The sequence below is a fragment of the Fulmarus glacialis genome, unplaced genomic scaffold, assembly GCF_000690835.1.
Source record: "Fulmarus glacialis isolate BGI_N327 unplaced genomic scaffold, ASM69083v1 scaffold4143, whole genome shotgun sequence".
Classification (NCBI taxonomy): domain Eukaryota; kingdom Metazoa; phylum Chordata; class Aves; order Procellariiformes; family Procellariidae; genus Fulmarus; species Fulmarus glacialis.
The window spans coordinates 31,236-50,447 of record NW_009204847.1 but is presented as its reverse complement, the minus strand read 5'-3'; the positions used below and the strand labels follow the sequence as shown (position 1 = coordinate 50,447).

At 37.3% G+C, this 19,212-nt stretch overlaps 1 protein-coding gene across 1 annotated transcript in view; it reads left to right on the top strand.

Annotated features, from left to right (window-relative positions):
* Positions 1 to 474: 474 nt before the first annotated feature.
* Positions 475 to 19,212, top strand: part of LOC104072350 (regulating synaptic membrane exocytosis protein 1-like) — a gene marked incomplete at its 3' end in the record, with an annotated part of 40,665 nt that continues 21,927 nt past the window's right edge. Inside the window, exons 1-4 of the mRNA XM_009575150.1 lie at positions 475 to 528; positions 714 to 814; positions 4,385 to 4,598; positions 6,222 to 6,233. Coding sequence (XP_009573445.1) covers positions 475 to 528; positions 714 to 814; positions 4,385 to 4,598; positions 6,222 to 6,233 — 381 coding nt within the window. The remainder of the gene's footprint in view (positions 529 to 713; positions 815 to 4,384; positions 4,599 to 6,221; positions 6,234 to 19,212) is intronic.

Here is a 19,212-nt window from a genome sequence, read left to right as displayed (position 1 = left end):
AATAAGCTGAGTTGAGCTGGGAGAGTGAAAAGGCAATCTGTAGTGCCATCTGCTGGATTTTTAAGTAAGTAAAAAAAAATAGTTTCATACTACATTTAAAAATCATTTAAAATGTAACTCTGCATAAAGGTGACTCAAACCTGTGGCATTTTTCAAAAATCGGTACAGACAGAGCATACATATGCAAGTGCATAATTTTGTCACTTTTTAATCTTCAGTGTATATATGCAGATATTTCAGATAGGTATACACTGTAGGAATTTAAAAGTAAACCAGCAACAAAGCCATAACATAGTCTGTTAATCAAAAATTACATTCTTGGATCGTAATTGTAATATCTTCTTAGTGGAGATGATTGTAGCCGTATAAATATACATCTTGGGCCAGCTCAAAAAAACCCCAACAACATAAATGATAACTTCTGTGTGGTTTGATATGCCACTTTCTGGTCAGTCAATATTACAGATTACCTCAATGTCCATTGTCTGTCCTACTAATGATATCGGTGAGCTGTCTGAAAAGTTTGAGGTGTGTAAGATACTTATGACATGAGTGTCCTCCAAGGCTTACACTTATTAAAAAGTACATGAAGACATAAATAAAGCTTTGCAGAATTGCCCGTCAGTAATTTACTTAATATACTTCTGTATAAGGCAAATAATACTTCTGTATAAGGCAAAACTGTTGAGAGGGATTTGCTGCTGCCGTTGTAGAATAGCCGGAGATACAGAGATCCTGTCGTTCCTCAGAAAGGTGGGAAAGATGGTTCAAACTTTGCAAAAGAAGTAATTGAACCAGACCTGCCATGGGCTGGGTAAGGTTCTTTCTGCTCTGTGAATTCTGCAACCTTCCTGCTGTAGATAAAATGTGAGGATTTCTCCAGTAATGCGGAGTATGACATGCAAGATAAGCGCTTGGTTTTGAATCCCTTGTGGTAAAAAGGCCAGTCTTACACTGGTGCAGAAAATAACAAGTCTATAAATAAGTGCTACATATTTATAAATAAATGAAATCTCCTCTGACTTAAGTTTTGCTTAGTTGCTAGTACGTTCATCTGCCTCTTGGTGCACACGGAAGGGCAAAACATCATTGTATTAATACACTTCATAAGCTTCATACAAGATCAAAAAAATTCACATGTAGGCTGTATAATTGGAAAAGAACAGGAAGAGGTGCAGTGCTTGCTGTTATCTTCCCTTTCCCCATTAGTAAAGATCCAGAGCTTTAAGTCTTGCTGTAGTGGAGGAGAACTGAATTTAGTTTCCATGGTTCCATTTTTTAATAGTATATTTGATGTAATAAGAAATTTACCTATAGACCTCTCAATTTTTTAATTGCGTTCTTTAAGCTGGTTATTATACAAATTCCTGAATGTCTTCAGTTGTTTTTATGCATTGTAAGTGAGCAGCTCTGTAAGATAAGTTAAATCATATGTGTAATGCAATAATGTGGCAAAAGTATTATGGTTTTTGAGTATTTTGCCTAATTCTTTTGACCCACGTTTCTCATTCAATACTGCAAAGTTTTTTTAAGCAGGTTAGCAAAAAATAAAAACAAAACAAAAAAACCCGTTTGCTACTTCTGCCAAGTTTTTCATTAGCATAAAGCATTAAATAAATGCATCATGTTTGTAGCGAGGGAGAATAGATTATTCGGCTTCTTAGCTTTTGCTGTTGCTGCATCCTCACTAGAATGTGCCTGTATGGTCACTGTGGGAGTTGGTTGATTTATGTAGTTACGAGCGGTGACATTCCTGTCCAAATGGAATATGTGTATTTTACCATGATTCCTCTTAGTTAGGTTGAATTATCATTTTCTAGGCTTGAATATAATCTTAAAGGAAAAATATCCAGTTCACCAAAACAGCATTTCATACAAATAACACTGATTACTTATATCCTAAAAGTCACAACAAGTTCACCACATACACACACACACACAAAAAATCCCACAGAAACACAGAATTGTCTCACTAGAAACACATTACTTAAATGGTGTGAGTCTCAATGCTATTTAAGCGATTAGGTAGCTCAAAGCAGGTGGAGATGAAGGATGGCCAGGTGGCCAAGAAGGCCAATGGCATCCTGGCCTGTATCAGAAGTAGTGTGGCCAGCAGGAGTAGGGAGTGATCGTGCCCCTGTACTCGGCCCTGGTGAGGCCGCACCTCGAATACTGTGTTCAGTTTTGGGCCCCTCACTACAAGAAGGACATTGAGGTGCTGGAGCGTGTCCAGAGAAGGGCAACGAAGCTGGTGAAGGGGAGGAGGAGGAGCGGCTGAGAGAACTGGGGTTGTTTAGCCTGGAGAAGAGGAGGCTGAGGGGAGACCTCATCACACTCTACCATTATGTGAAAGGAGGTTGTAGCGAGGTGGGGGTTGGTCTCTTCTGCCAAGTATCTAGCCATAGGACGAGAGGAAATGGCCTCAAGTTGTGCCAGGGGAGGTTTAGACTGGACATTAGGAAAAATTTCTTTACTGAAAGAGTGGTCAGGCCTTGGAACAGGCTGCCCAGGGAAGTGGTAGTCACCATACACGGAGGTATTTAAAAGACGTGTAGATGAGGTGCTTAGGGACATGGTTTAGTGGGCATGGTAGTGTTGGGTTAACGGTTGGACTTGATGATCTTAGAGGTCTTTCCCAACCTTAAGGAGTCTATAATTCTATGATATCAAGACCTCGATAGACAACACACTTACTGTTATAATTTATTAAACTCAAGATTCCCTGTTTCTATTAATGATCTACTTATCTGTTCATGATTTTTTTAATGTTATCGGTGGAGATGTAGATTTGAAGCAACATCTGCAAATGTGGGTGAGGAGCCTGTAGGTTCCACATAGCATGGTGAAAAGACTGAGTTGTTAAATGTGCCCTACTGGACTCTCCCACTGAGGCCGTCTGAGGTGTTTGCTCAAGCTCATGAAAATAAAGGTCAGAAGTTGCAGTGCTGTCCTGGTGCACCTGCAGAAATTTTTCTTTCTTGTATGATTTGATGAATAGGAAGATAGTTAACAGAATTGAAATATGATCGTTTTAATTAAGCTTCAGAGTGGGGTTTCACATGAGAGCTGAGCTCATTGCTCAGTGCTGCAAAAAGGGTGATCCTGCTGTCCACTGGTCCTTTTCATTTCTGGCTTCAGGAGCTCATGTCCTACCTTCCTCCCAGGTCTCCAGTGCCCTGCTCAGAGCAGAGTGATTCAGGAAGCAAAATGATGGGAAAACAAATTTTTTTTTTTTTTTTGTAAGAGAATTAATTTTCTGTTGGTTCAGGTCCATGGGTTAGCTCACTGACAGGGATCTGGTGAATGTCAAAATCAGTGCCTAAGGAGCAGTAAGAGCTTGCAGCCAGGAGCAGGAGAGGAGCTGGATTGCCCTTTTTGGAAGTGCCTGGACCTTTAGCTGGTTCCCCTCTGAAACTTCATCCTTGCCAACAAAATCTCATAGAGACTAATAGGAGAACATCTTTTTCCTCAGAGATAATATCATAATGATAAGAAAGATTTTATCACTAAATATTTAATTATTATTATTCCTGACTTACAGAAGGAGAAGTGAAGGCTAGAGGGCTTAGTGCTCTTCCCTGCGCTCGTGATCAGAAGCTGGGTCTTTTGGGTAGCAGGACGCTTAGCCAGCTGGTGGGCATAGTGGCAGGCTGTTGGTTATTTGGGGCAGCTGGAGAAGAAGTGTTACTTCTTTGAACACCAGTCTTTATCTTAGAAGTCTATATACCTCCTAATACTCCTATATACCCCTACAGCTAAGCTGGAAGAAATGTCTGTAATGAGGGACAGCAAACCTTACGTAGTCTCTCACATGCACCAAGAGAGAATACTACAGATCGTTAATATATAGATTTGACATAGAAAATTGTTCTCAGATTCTTGTAGGGCCAGTGTGATTGTAGAGTGCCTGTTGAAATCTTTAAGTTACATGTGTTAGTGATTTAGATTTTGAAAACAGAAGTGTGACACTGTAACTGAAGATAGATTTTTTTTTTTTTTTATTACACCTGCTGTATAAATAATGATTAAAAAGCAATGCAAATTTGCTCAGGCAATTGTATTTCTGCTTTTATTCTGTAGATACTTCTGTTTAAGACTATGCATTTTTTGCCATCTTTTTGTATTTGGATCAATTTCTGGTGAAGTCAAATGATTTGCTCATGAGCTTTGAAGTAAACCTAATAGGGATACATATGTCTGTTATTTTTTCCTTTACATTCTCCTATACAGTCTTCCATGGGCAGTGTGTATTTGATATAAGGTACATTTATTATTGTGAACATGCCAAGAATATTAGGTAGAGTTATAAATTGAAAGAAAGAAATACACAGTAGTAGTATTTCCTCCTATTCTTGCTATATAAACTTTTTTCTCATCTATGCAGGAGGTTGCATCAACAATTTGAAAGCTATAAAGAGCAAGTAAGAAAGATAGGGGAAGAAGCCCGCCGTTACCAGGGAGAGCACAAGGATGATGCTCCAACATGTGGAATCTGTCATAAAACAAAGTTTGCAGATGGTTGTGGCCATTTATGCTCTTATTGCCGGACCAAGTTTTGTGCTCGATGTGGAGGTCGTGTCTCTCTGCGATCAAACAATGTAAGTTTTCTGATGTGTACTCTTTAAGAAAAAGCCTCCTTGACATTGTCACGCTGCAGATTGTTCACCTTAAGTTTGGCATTTCATGCTTATTTTACTTAAGTGTCTCATTCATCAGTTTGTTATGAGGTGTTTATAAAGATGAATAATGTATTTAATGATTGTGGAGATACTTAGGATTCACAGAGTTAATTAAAAAAATAGAATACATAGTGTATAGTTCTACTGAGGGATGGCTTGAAGAAAACATACTTGTTTTTCATAGAATAAAAGAAGAAGCCCTTTTGCTCAGGTACAACTCCACATTGATACATTTTTATTGAACTCTTATTTCATTGTAGATTTCTTTTTTTATAGACCTCTTCATATACATTTATAGTTTTCTCTTACATAATCAGTCATTTTTTTGGTTAAAAAAAAAGCCCAACCACTTTTCTTACCACAGCGAGAGTATTATGTTAATTTGTTTTAAATTTATTTTAAAAAGTAAAACTATAGATTAATCTGGATTAGGTGTCCTACTTTCAGGCAGGTCAGATAAGTCTTTCTCCCTCTGATCCGCATGCAGTTAGCTGCAGTAGCTGTCCACAAAACTGAAGGATATCCGAATATACCCTCTGTTCAGTCAGTCCCTTACAAGGAACTGGCTACTCACTTGTACATGAGCGGTAGGATCTGTATTTGGAAGACCCTTATCCAGTGATTATTTTTGGCTGATCATCTAGGACTGTGGTGTGTTATAAAACATTTTACAAATATGCTTTTATTGCATGAATGGTTTTGTTATCTATCATGAGATGAGATAACTTTCTCATATGGCTTTAAGGTGCCAGTCATTTGTAGGGGAAATGCATCAATGCTCCTTCTATCAATACAAATTCAGTTAAAAGTGGTCACGAATTTTATAGCAGATAATCATGTTCTCAATGGAACGAGCGCATGGCCTTTTCACTTTCTTTGAGCTAAACATCAACTGAATAGGGCTTCTGAAATTTCATGTAAACCAAAAAAAAACCTCAGAAAAAAATGCTTTTCATCTTTATTTTTCCGTAGTTCTAAAGTACTTGTGAGTCCATTAAAATAAATTCACATTCTGAAAAAATTATGTAGGTGTATTGGACAAAATTTTTCATATATTCATATTTTAATATAAATAGATGCATTACATTGCATCACCTGCAGGTGGTGTCATTAGAGCAAGTCTATGAAAATATAGTTTACTTTGATATGTTACGTTATACTATTAATTAAAATGCATATTTTAATTAATATCTTTACTCAGAAGAAAATTGAATATATTTTAATTATTTTTCACCCACTGTTTCAAATCACAGAAATGGAAAAGTGTCCATTCATTTATAACTTGACTTTTGTTTGTTATATTGTTTATGCTTCTGTGGGTTAGGGTGGGAAAACATGTTTTCTACATATGCAGTAATGTCATCTTTTTATTTAAAGCTCTTTTTCTTTTTTTTTGAAATTTTATGTTTTTATCTCTTTGTAGAGAGTTATTAGAATTGTATTTCTTTGAAATCTGTCTATTAATACTTGCCTATTTTATTCTTTTTCTCTTCTTTTTTTCTTTTCTCTTTTTATTCTGCTTCCTTGGATGCTTTCCCAAAGGAGGACAAAGTGGTTAGAATCCATGCTTTTTATCATTTATTATTATAATGTTGTTAGTTAACTGGGAAACATATTAATGTAAAAAACTGCACTGAAATTTTGAAATCATCCAAAGGGGAGGGGGGAAGAACAGGAATCCTAACACCCAGGCCCTGCCCATCCCCTAGCTGAACATACGCTTCAAAGATAGCCCAGCAAGGAAACCCAAGACTGTTGTCAAAATTAAGACAATAAAAGAAATTAATTAAGAACTGAGAATTACTAATAGCTGAAAAAGTAGAGGAGGTAATAAAGTATAATAAAGCTTTATTTCATAAAAATGTCTTTGGTTAACAATTTGACTTTTGTCACGAATGGGTGGTTTTAAGGCCGCGTAAAGAATCACTGGCAAAGGTATTGGCAAAGGGTGATTTTAATAGAAATTTATAGAAACATGACTTAGCAGAATTTGATGGCAAGGTTCACTCTATTACTTATTACATGGATTAAGTATACACAGGGGAAAATCGTATCAGAGTTGTGTTGGAATGATTTGTACAGAGACTGAGGATAAAAGGGTAAGGGGGACCCTCCCGTTGAGTCATGAGGTTCAGAGAAGATCCGACTGGACCCAATCTTAGTCTCAGACTTGGACAACGGTTTATGTGTAATACAAAAAGGGATAAGAAAACCCTCCCGTTGAGTCACGAGGTTCAGAGTAGACTCCCCTTGCTTTCTAGACTCCTTCTCAGAGAGGAGCCTAGGTGCGGCTGGATCTACCCTTCGTCTCAGACCTGGGCAGTGGTTTATGACTAAAGATTAAGGGTGTTTAGCAGCAACTTAGAGTCCAACAATACTTAAGCATTAATCAATTTGACAGCTATACAAAGGATTAGTCAAGTTACTACAAATACTAAAACAGCTTAACTACAGATTATACTTGTTAGTAACTGTACAAATAAGCGCGCAAAAAGATCTAGATCAATCAATACATATATATATGCATATGAATATGGTACCAAAGCTAAATGAAAGGCCTAGAGTTAGCTAATTTATAAAGGTATACCTGTTCAAACAAATACAAACTGTGATAGGCACAAAGAAAGTCATACAGAGATGATCAAAGAAATGGAGAGCTGCTCATATGAGAGACTAGAGAGATTAGGGGGACAAAAGCTAGAGCAAATATGATTGATATCTAGAACTATAGTAATTTTAAACAATAAGGATAACTTTCAAACTAGACGATGGTCAATACGTAAGACTGAATGGGTGTGACTTGGCCATAAATGTTCTTGGCTTGGAAAAAGATTTTTGCAGTCAGTAGAGTAAAGCCTTGGGAAATTTTTTAATGTGACTTACTGGAAGGAAAAATAACCCTAATAATAAGGAAAAATTTTAAAGGTTAAATTTGGTAAGTTGGGGAGAGGATTTATGTGATGTGGTTGCTTGTGGCTGTAGCCTAGGTCCTTAACAGGTCCCTTGCAACTGTTGCTTCTAGCTAAATATTTTTAAAATGGGGTATAGATAATGTAATACTTTGAAGCTGTTCTGGACCTTTCCAAGTAAGTACCAAATATATTTTAGGGACTGTTTCAAAAATATAGAGTAGAACTTAATATTTTCTCTCCTCATTTAAAATAATAAAGGGCATCCCAAAACACTGATTCCTTGTAGTGCGAGTCAGTAGGCATCCTCGGTTGGATCAAGGAATGATTCCAGTACACTTCGAAAATTATTTGGCAATAACTGGTACATCCTAGTGGCTAATGAAGCACATAACTTTCAATGTTTCTTATTCTAATATGTCAAAACACATACCTAAATATGTGTCTTAACTTCTTCCATGTTCCTTGAGTATTAGTCAGCTCTTCATACTTCTCACCTGAGCCTGCTCTTCTTTCATATGGTTGCAGGCAGACCACATTTAATGGGAGTGTTGTCAGATAAGAGGACTGTTAGCTGGTTTGGTTATTCAAATCAGGCTTAAATGTAGTTGTGCAGTGAGAGTGTTCAGTGTTAATAATGTTAGTAGTAGTATCATTGAGTTTGAAAACAGTTGGCAGTTGTATGATGTACAGAAAAAGTACACGTGCTTTTTCTTCCTTCATATTACCTTGGTATTCAGAAACAATGTTATGTGAATGTGGCAACCTATTCACTGAGTATTTGTATGTACTTTTAAAGAAAGCAGGATATTATTAGTACAGGATTTTATGTGAGACAGCATTTCAGAAGGAAGTCATGTAGGTGCTTAGAGAAAAGCTGGTGGGAGTGACCGCTTGCTTTTAAATAGGCACAATGTTTTCTAGATGTTACCAGTTCCTTATAGAGTGTCTACACTTTTGCTCTGGATCCTTCTAGCTCTGTTCCGTGTACCAGCATTTTAATTGCCAAAATGGTAACGGGTTTAAGTTGCTTCATTCCATTCACTCTTCCCTCTGATACGAACTATTGGGGTTGTTAGGACAGTGGAGAAGCCAGCAAAATGTCCGGCTGGCGCTTCTCCATGGTTTGGCAAGGAGTGGGCAGAGCCCTGGCTCAGTCCTCCCGACGGCATGGCTGCCACTGCTTGCTCTGTTCTTCCCTCCAGTGGTACCACAGCCTTGTAGAGCAAAAAACACCTAAAAATATGAGTTTTTTCCTTGCATCATTTCTGTAAAACTTCTTCCTAATATTTGGTTAGGTAATGCAAAAAGATGCATTTCCTGTGTAAACACCTGATACATGAAGTCTTATGGCTGTTTCTTTCTCCTTAGAGAAAAGAAGATACATTTTAGGGTACAAAACTAGTCTTGAATAAGCGAATGCAGTTTCTTTGAATCAAAATTAAAGTATTTTCTGAGGTGCTGTGGGTATATTGAAGTAAGTGAAATTTGTATGACATTTGTATGACAGAATTAAGTGGAAGATCCATGTTCCAGATTAAGCCATATATTTATCCTCGTAATCGGTTTACCATTCTACAGATTTCATTAGGATTACAATTTTTGATCGAATTTCAAGTGAAAAGAATTGAGAGCAAATCATGAAAAATAGTTCTGTCACCATTTTCCCGTGTTTTCCAGAAATGTCGGTTGTGTAGAATAGAGCAGTTTGCTTACTCATTTTTCTGTTTACATACGTAAAGGACACCGGGGAGGAAATACATGATAGATATAGGAGAATTGATTTCACTGAACTTAGTAGTATGTGATTGCAGAAAGTAATGTTGATTATCAGTGCTGAAATACTAGAGATTCACATTTCTGCTCTGGCTTTCACTGAAATTATTTTCATTTTAGTATAATATCAGTGATTTATACCCTGAGAGAAAGACACCTTAGAAACATTTCCCTAATTGTATGTCAGGTGTTTTTATAGGGTGTTTGTCATGTAGTTCCTTTAAATTATGCTTAAAATTTGCTTACATAATGGCTTGCTAATTTAAGCCTTAACAACTTGAGCACATATGCTGTGCAATTCAGCTGTGTACTAATGGTTTTAACAGAAGTTGTTAATATTGTCAGAACAGAGTGTCTGGATTGTCAGGAGTGTTTCTACATGCTTTTCATAGAACTCTTATGTCAAATTGTCCATTAAAAGGCTAATTTATGTAAGTTCTGACTAATACAGCTGTAGAACCAGAAAAAATCATCAGAAGGAGGTAAAATTACATAGCAAATTGCAAAGTGATAGCAGATAAATTCTCTCTCTCTCTGTAGCATTCAACATAATTTGTTTCCTAAAAGATTTGGGGTTTGTACGCATCAGGAAAGAAGCACCACTTTTCAGTAATAGCTCCCTAGAACTGCTGCTTCCAGCAGATAAAAGAAGAAAAAGAAAAAAAAAAAAAGAAATTCAGCAAGAAACTGAGGAATTCTATCTCAAGTAAGATGTAGAGCACTTTCCTCTGCTTTCTGGGAAGTTAGTTCACTGTCAAACAAATCAGAGTGTTAAAATTTTTTGATTAAATCCTTAAAATTAGCTTGATCTTCACCAAGTTTGTTGAAGCAACGTGTTTGACTTTAACACCTGTTAGCAAAATGATCGGTTACTTCTTGTACACAAAAAAAAAGCAGGCAGCTGATGCTCACGCTCTGAAGTTAACCAGATCAGAGCTTTAATGGTGGGACTGTAGAAGAGTCACTAGACAGCTGGTTTGGTTTTTTTTTTCCCTCTAGCTTTAGATCAGCATTAAATCAGTAACCATTTGGTTATGCTCCTTGGTTTATCCAGGTTTAGTTTACCTGTTAGCCAAATGCTGAAACTACTTGTCATGTGATTCTACAGTTGATGACCAAGAAAATGTTGCTACTGCAACCTCCTTTCTTAACCCGTGATACAGGGCTCCTGAATCTTTCATGGCTGTTTTTGCTGTTAGCATGCAAGCTGATTAACAGTGGTCTGTGGAGACCCTACATAAACAATATTGGAAACTCTATGTAGTATAATGGAGCCTAAATAAAAAAAACCCCAAACTTTTAATCCCCTGCAGTGTTACTACTGGACATGTTATCCTATTTTTAGTCTTGTATTTTCAGTACCTTTGTTTCAATTGAACTGATTCAAAAATGTGGGAATTATTTTGAATTTTTTTTTTTTTTAGTTAATGTCAGCAATACCCTTGAGTGTAATAATTCTTTCCATTGCAAAAACTTGTGTTTAAAAAAAATTGAATATTGATAAGATCTCAAAGGTCAATAAGGCTTTTCAAAAAGAGCTTTATTCCACCTCCTCTTGCCTAATCTCATATATTGGAGATAGATAGATACATATATATACCTTTTTGACCTTTGAAATCTATAAATCATTCAAGGTATTTCAATCAGTTGAGGAATTATTATTTATGTGGCCCATTTATCGTGACAAAAAATATGGTATGCCATAGCAGTCACAGAATCCCAGAATGGTTGAGGTTGGAGGGAACCTCTGGAGGTCACCTGATCCAACCAACCCGCTCAAGAGGGCCAAGAGGAACTTGCTCCTCACAGCTTGGCATATCCATGTATCTTTTGACTTGCATGGTGAACAATGAAAGAGTCAAGGATCTTTCATGCCATTTTTGTTACTTGTTTCCTCATTGTAACTACACACGTTATAAGTTCCTTAAGTTCTGCTAGGGAATGATTCTGTGACTTACAACTTCGGACAAATGCATTCCAGAATTTCACAGAATCCTTCAGCTCAGTGTTCAAACAGAGAGAAAGGGGAAAAAAAAAAAAGCGACCGGATTAACTTTAATCTTTTTGTTTCCTTCAGTGTAGTATTTTTATCATTTTAACACTAACAACGTCACATTCTGTTTGGTCCAATTAAGCTGGTGGTATAAAGCCGAAGAGCAGGAACAGGAGAGCCTTCGAGTGATTCTCCCAGCAATGCTGTCTATCCTGGGGGCTCAGACATTGTCTGAGGCATGGGAGATCAGTGCTGAACTCCACAGTGATTAAAGCTTGCTTTCCCAGATGGGAATATAGTGCTGTCGGTCCTGAAGTAGAGAGGAACATCTTCCTGTCTGACTTGGGTCAGTCTCACTAAAAAGTTAGAATCGAAAATGTTGAAATGATTTTTCTGGTTTTCTTTTTGTCCAAAAGTACACATTGAGTTAGTATTTGGATTTGACTTCACTAAAAATGTATTTATTGCACTTTTTAAAATAAGTTACTCTATTTTACTTTTAAAGGTGTAGTTTCACAGTAAAAGATACTAGCAAATTTAGTTCTGACATTCCACACCTTATAAGCTAGATCTGCTTAAATGGCTACTTTAAAAGTAATGGGAAAGAACTAATTTTTTTTTCCAGTGAGTCAAGGCTGTGTGATTTTTTAAAATTGTTGTTTAAAAGAAAATCACATATGCTGAATACATAAGAAAAGTTTAATCAGTTAAAGGAGAGAAACCCCACACAAAACCAGCTACCAGCATTTTTATTGCATTAAACAGAAATGCTACAGATACCTGATAACAGTGGCTGCTCTACTGTGTTGCATGGTAGTTGTCTTATAATTATGTTCTGTATGAACTCCTTCTACAACACTGATATTATTTACTATGTCTCCTGGGAGAAGACTTTCAGTTTATCTTAATTTTTCAATGTCTGTTTTACATGGTGTTTTCAATTGAACAAAAGAACACTTTTTCCCAGGCTGATGCTATTGTCCCCAGTGTGTGCTATTTCATAGTAATAAAGGGTTAAGAGAACTCATTTTTTAGTGTATTCTTAATTTTTGATTCCTCATCCTGGGAGTAAAATAAAATTTTGTAGCTTCTTGATTTTTTTATTTCTTAAATTTCTACTTGCTTGTGTGTCAGCAGGTATTGCCCTTTTTATACTTTTGTTACGTTATTGAGTAATAAACACTGTTGACTGGGCTCTTGCATCTGTTAATCCATGAAAATTTGAAAATTCTAAAGATGATATTAGGGATTTGAGAAATAATTCTGGTTTCAGAAAATGCAAAATATAGAAATATTTTTGTTTGCTTTTATGTAAAAAAATTGTTACTCTATTCCCTAAATCTCTATAAGTAAAGAGGTGGGATGAGGGTTTTGTGTAAAGGAAAATATTTTTAGTCAATTAGTTTCAACTGCAGATACATGTTGAAAAGAAGAGTAAAGGAAATAAGTTCCAACAATTGAAATCTGAGATTTCTTCTATGCATTGCATTTTACGAAGAAAGAGGGTAAAGAAAGAAAATATTAGCAGTGAAACACAATATTAAGAAGTCATGAGAAGGGCCTGTTTTCTGTTTCATGTGTTCATGTACCTTAATATAATCAACATTATCCTATGAACTGTAACTTTATTGTAGGTTCTGATCCCTGTCTATTCAGTGCACTGCAGTTCTGAAAATGAACAAGTATGACCTTATAGATTTAATATGATAATGTACGCATATCTGGTGTAAGGTAAAAGGAAACAGCATAAGCAGTTTGAATCACACACAATTCTGATCATTCTAGATTAGATTATATGTATGTAATTTTATAAAATTACAACAAAACAGTCAACCCATTTAAAAAATTGCTACAATTATGTGTTCATATGCATGAAATCAAATTTTCTTTCTACATCTCATTGCTTATACGTATTATGATAGGTTGGAAATACATTAATAGTATTTGATCACCCTTTTGCTAGTGAATGTGCCATCAAAAAGATTTGCAGATAGCTATAATAATAGTGATACATATGATTAAAATCCTAATTTTAAATAGAGCATTTCTTCTTTAATGGGGATTTCTTCAGTTACAGGAACCTTTTAGAAACAAACCGTAGAATCATAGTATAGTTTGGGTTGGAAGGGACCTTTAAAGGTCATCTAGTCCAACCCCCCCTGCTGTGGGCAGGGCCATCTTCAACTCAGTCAGGTTGCTCAGAGCCCTGTCCAACCTGACCTTGAATGTTTCCAGGGATGGGGCATCTACCACCTCTCTGGGCAACCTGTCCCAGTGTTTCATCACCCTCATTGTAAAAAATTTCTCCCTTCTATCTAGTCTAAATCTACCTTCTTTTAGTTTAAAACCATTGTCCCTTGTCCTATTGCTACAAGCCCAACTAAAAAGTTTATCCCCATCTTTCTTACACGCCCCCTTTAAGTACTGATAGGCTGCAATAAGGTCTCCCCGGAGTCTTCTCTTCTCGAGCCTTTCCTCATAGGAGAGGTGTTCCAGCCCTCTGATCATTTTTGTGGCCCTTCTCTGGACTTGTTCTAACAGGTCCATGTCTTTCCTGTACTGAGAATTATTATTGCTGACTCATTATCAACAGTCTCAGTAAATACTAAGGTGTATACTTATAACAAATAATTTAGGCTTATGCAGTAAATACTTCGGGCTTATATCTCTTCCTGGTGTTTTGGGGAGTAGGGTTGGTTAGCTGCTGTTAGGGTGTCTGTGTAGATGGTTTTGAACCATTGGTCTGTATAGATGATCATTTTCAAAGCATGGTCACCCCAGGAATCTGTTTCTGGCTCCTCCAGTTCTTCATTCACATCTTTCCAGTAATCTTACTGGAAGCAAAAATCAGCCTTAAATGCATGCAAACCAATATATAGCAAGCTGCATTTTCAGCTGTGAGGTCACCATACTTATTTGGAACTGTTCTTGCGTCCTTTCAGTACGTTATGCACATTTAATTGTCTTATTTTTCTCCAATGTACTACTTTTTCAAGTCCTTTAATTCATTGTATGAATTGCTTTGAATTTATCATTACCTTTTGATAACAAGGCAAGTCCAATCTCACTACTATTAGTAACAGACCATTACCTTTATGGTATCTTAAAATCCCAAACTGCACTGGCATTTGCATTGCCATATCAAATTTACTTCTCAATACTGTTTGCCCTATTGCATTTCAAACTAAGCCAACAATTTTCTTTGCAAGATATTGTGTATTTACTATGTTTCTTTTATCTTCATTTCTGTAATGGAATAACGTGTTAGTTGTCAGCCGTACAGAAACGATTGGTATCATTAGAGATTTCTAAACCACTATGTACCATATATAATAAACATACTACTATTTTTCTCTCTGCTGTAGAATATAGAACTAATGAGCAAAACCACTATGTTAATAAAAAAGATGTAGAAGACGTATATTCATAATATTAGGTTTAAAATTGGGAAGTTTAAAATGTGTTTTCATATAACATTTAGCTGTGTCAGTTGCACTGCATCTAATCTTTCCAGTCTGAATCTCAGTTTGTAAAGAAGTCATCTTGGAGTATAAAAACCAGGAGTTTGGAATAAAGAGGTGGCTAATCCAGAGATCGTGAATGGTATAGGTGACTTTAATTTGTCCACGCCTAACTTCTCTGAAATCTGGCTTGTACATATTTATTGTATAAAAACGTTAGGGAATAAGTTAATTTAATTAGATGGATTTACAGCTTTTTGAAATTATTGATCTACAAGGTTAGGTGGAGGACAACGTGGAAGCCATTGTGCTCTACCTGCGTGAGAGTGGGGCGAGGCTGGATATAACCCACTTTCCCACTGTGCCTCTGTATGGTGAGTCTGTTCTCTGGAAATGAATTCATATTGTGCAATGCTTTGAAAATAGAAATGAAGTAGAAGTGCCATTATTGCTGTTGACAAGCATGTTATGTATATACTTGTGCTGTGTCAGATTGCTAGGATACTTACCCAGCATTTGTTCATGTCAGAGGTAGCCTGTCAATCAAGGAGACGACTGGCAATCAGAATCCTAGATATTCATCGGTTTGAGCTATTTCTTGATTTCTTCACATAAATGTATCCAAAATTCACACACGTATTTATGAATATAAGGCCACATATGCAATGTGCCCTCTATTGGCAAACCAAGGGAGGTTGTTTTTGTGTTCTGTCCTCCACAGCTTCAGTTGGGATGCAAAAAAAATAAATCTAAGTAAATCAAAGAGGAGACTGAGTGCACCCAGGTGGGGGCTGTTCAGGAGCATAGGGTGGAGCTGGCAGGATTCCCCAGGGAGGCCTCAGCATAATGAGAAAGTGTGGAGGTGCCACAGGGATGGGAAAAAGCCACAGGGATGGGAAAAAACTCCAGTGGGTGACTGTGCAGAAGTGGTTTCAGGGAAGCCATGGAAACTGCTGCACGTAGGACACAGCTGAAGGGAAGGGATTACTTTGCAAAGACATACTGGGCAAACAACATTTCAAACCTTCTGAATTTTAATCTAATTCACCCAGAAGATATGAACCTTGATATCTCTTCTGGTTGATATTCTAATGAAAGCTTAACCCTACAGACCGGAGACACTGTCGGTCCTTTTTTTTCTCCCTCAGCATTGTTGAGGGAGAACTGAATAGCAAACATGCAGGAGACCTCCAGGGAAATGCTTAGCCTTTCTTCAGGCTCAGGAGGCTGGAAGGAGTGTGTTACTCAGGGGGACACCTGAGGGGATATGGTACACCAGCAGAGCTGACTGCTGATGTCCAAACAAAGAGCTCAGTCAGAGCTATTGGTCCTGTTGGCAGCGCAGGATGGAAGTGTTTTTCATCTGAGCAATATGCCTTCAGTTTTTCCAGCAGTGGTCTGTTTTCTAGAAATACTTTTTTTTTATTGCTATGAGACAAGCTAGCCTGTCCCTCAGTTCAAATTGTGCCTAGCTGCGGTATCTGTGAACAGTTCTTTAAAAGTATTCAGTAAAGTGGAAGATTTCTTCTTGTCACGCACCATCCTTCTGTAAAAGACTTTAGGTTTTGGTAACTGAACTGAATCTCCTTGTTCAGCCTCTGGCTACCTCTGTTCCTTGTGGTCACAACAAAACCAGTTGTATGCTGCCAGCTCCCGGGCACGTGAGAGTGCTCTCACTTAAACACAGGCAGATTCGACACTCCAGAGTGCCCCTTACCCCCAACAAATTCTTCTCTTGATCAATTTATTTCTTCTTGGAATTTGTATCTTTCAGCTTGAATCATTATGGCCCTCATTCATGCAAGATTCTTTCATGTGATGGGATTTTTAACGTGATATATAGGGTTTTGGACTAAATATGACTTCTAATATTAATTTAAAATTTCCATGGTTATGTACAGCGCTGAGGCACAATTCTTTGTTTTTAGTAGTTACAAAATAATGTGGAGATGCTAAATAGAACTACATTTAGCAAACTGAATTCTGGGGCTATTTTGTCACCCTAAAACCAGAGAGATTTGAGCTAAAAAAACATCTTGCTGCAAAGAGAGATTTGATAAGATTTATGACCTAGTAAGTATTATGAGAAACCGACAAATAGCAGAAAAAATTTCCAGAGAACAAAGCAATTATGAGGACTAGAGCTGTGCTCTCTCTTGCTCTCTCTTTCTCTTTTTATTATAAATAACGTTAATCCTCATCCAGGATTAAAATTCAGTGTATTTTTAGCAATGCGATGTCCTAGATAAAAGATACTTCCATCTATGTTTTTCTCTCTTTTATATCTTTTGCATTCTGGAGCATTTTGTGATTTTACTTAACAGATGGATACTTCCATCTATATCTCTCCAGTGCTGCAATTAGTGAGGGTTTAGGATAGTTTGTCGTAGATGTACCTGAGATACATGATTTCATTAAATATGATACGTGAGTTTGAGGATAGAACAATGTATGTCAAGCAAGCAAATCTATAGACAAAGTTTCTGTAATATTTTATGGGGTTTTTAAAAATTCCATTAATATAGGGACCCATTTGCAACTCAGCCTTCCTATGAAGATAAATTAACCCCCTCGCCAAAACTGTGATTATAAAATGGTATAAAATATCTGTTACTGGTTGTTTAATGACTGGTAAGAGATAAAGTGAAAATCTGCACAAAATGTAACCTGCATTTCCTTAAGGAGCAGATAAAACCTAATAATTTTTTAAATCCAGACTGAGATTTCCAAAGAGCTGCAAGTTATTTAGGCTGCAGTTTAATCACTTACTGGGCAATTTCATTATGCCAGCTTGTCGTGGTTTAACGCCAGCCGTCAACTAAGGACCACACAGCTGCTTGCTCACTCCCCCCCGGTGGGATGGGGGAGAGAATTGGAAGAGTAAAAGTGAAAAAACTCATGGATTGAGATAAAGACAGTTTAATAGGGAAAGCAAAAGCCGTGCCACAAGCAAAGCAAAACAAGGAATTCATTCACTACTTCTCATTGTCAGGCAGGTGTTCAGCCATCTCCAGAAAAGCAGGGCTCCATCATGCGTAGCAGTTACTTGGGAAGACAAACGCCATCACTCCGAATGTCCCCCCCCTTCCTTCTTCTTCCCCCAGCTTTATATGCTGAGCATGATGTCATACAGTATGGAATATCCTTTTAGTCAGTTGGGGTCAGCTGTCCCGGCTGTGTCCTGCCCTAACTTCTTGTGCACCCCCAGCCTACTTGCTGGTGGGGTGGTGTGAGAAGCAGAAGAGGGCTTGACTCTGTGTAAGCACTGCTCAGCAATAACAAAAATATCTCTATTATCAACCCTGTTTTCAGCACAAATCCAAAACATAGCCCCATACTAGCTACTATGAAGAAAATTAACTCTATCCCAGCCGAAACCAGCACACAGCTAAAACACCTGTCAAGTAACTTATGTGCAACAGGTTTACAGACAATTTTGCAATTAAATGTTTTTTTCTCAATAATTTATTAGATTTGTAATTAACTTGCTCATAAAAAGCAGACTCCCATAGCAAAACCTTTGTATTGGTGAGTTTTGGGAAAATGATTGGGGATATTACATTGTAAAAAGTTTGAGTATTAGTGAGAAACACAGATTAATTGCAGAGATGGCCAGATGTTGCTAGGACTCTCTAAATAGATAAGCATGTACGTGATGCTTGTGTTGTCATGACTGGAGGAATTCTTTATATGTTGCTGGGATGTTACTCATGGTAGTGTAACTTGCATCTCTGCAACCTGTGGTAAGTGATCAAAATTCTTGTATTCTATTACTTACCTATGCATGCATCGGTGAAGTTAATTTTTCTCTTCTGTAACTTCTCTGGCCAAATAGCTTCCACAAATGGAGAGAGGGCAGTTGAAGTTCCATCCAGCAAACTGCTCTGAAGACCTTTGTCAGCCTGACAGCTTTACCCTTTAGAATCATTTGGATCAGTCCTTTTAGCTGTAGAGAAACCTGCTTTTCTTGCCTGTTTCAGGGACTGACCTGACTGTCTTTGTGGGTAGGTTAAAGAGACCACAGAGACAACTTCTTGCCCATGTAAGTGCAATGCAGCAGGAAAAGCAACAAGGTGGAGTAGGGAATTAAATGGAGGAAGATTTCATTCACTTCCTGTATTATTCTAGGTTTTGCCCCTATGCTTTCAGCATAGATATAACCTTACTCTTGCATATCTGTAAATATCCTATGTTGCAGGTTATACCCCTTTGCTGTATACACCTAAGTATACGTTTTTATGATCAGCCAGCAGGTGAGTGTTTAGTAGAGCCTGTTGTTCATGTTAGAGGAGCTGCCCTCTTGGTCACTTCTATAGACTACTAAAGAGAAGGCTGATGAGGTGTCCAAGAGAGATTAAGTCAACACGTTTACCTTAGTAGGAATCGGTTCCAGA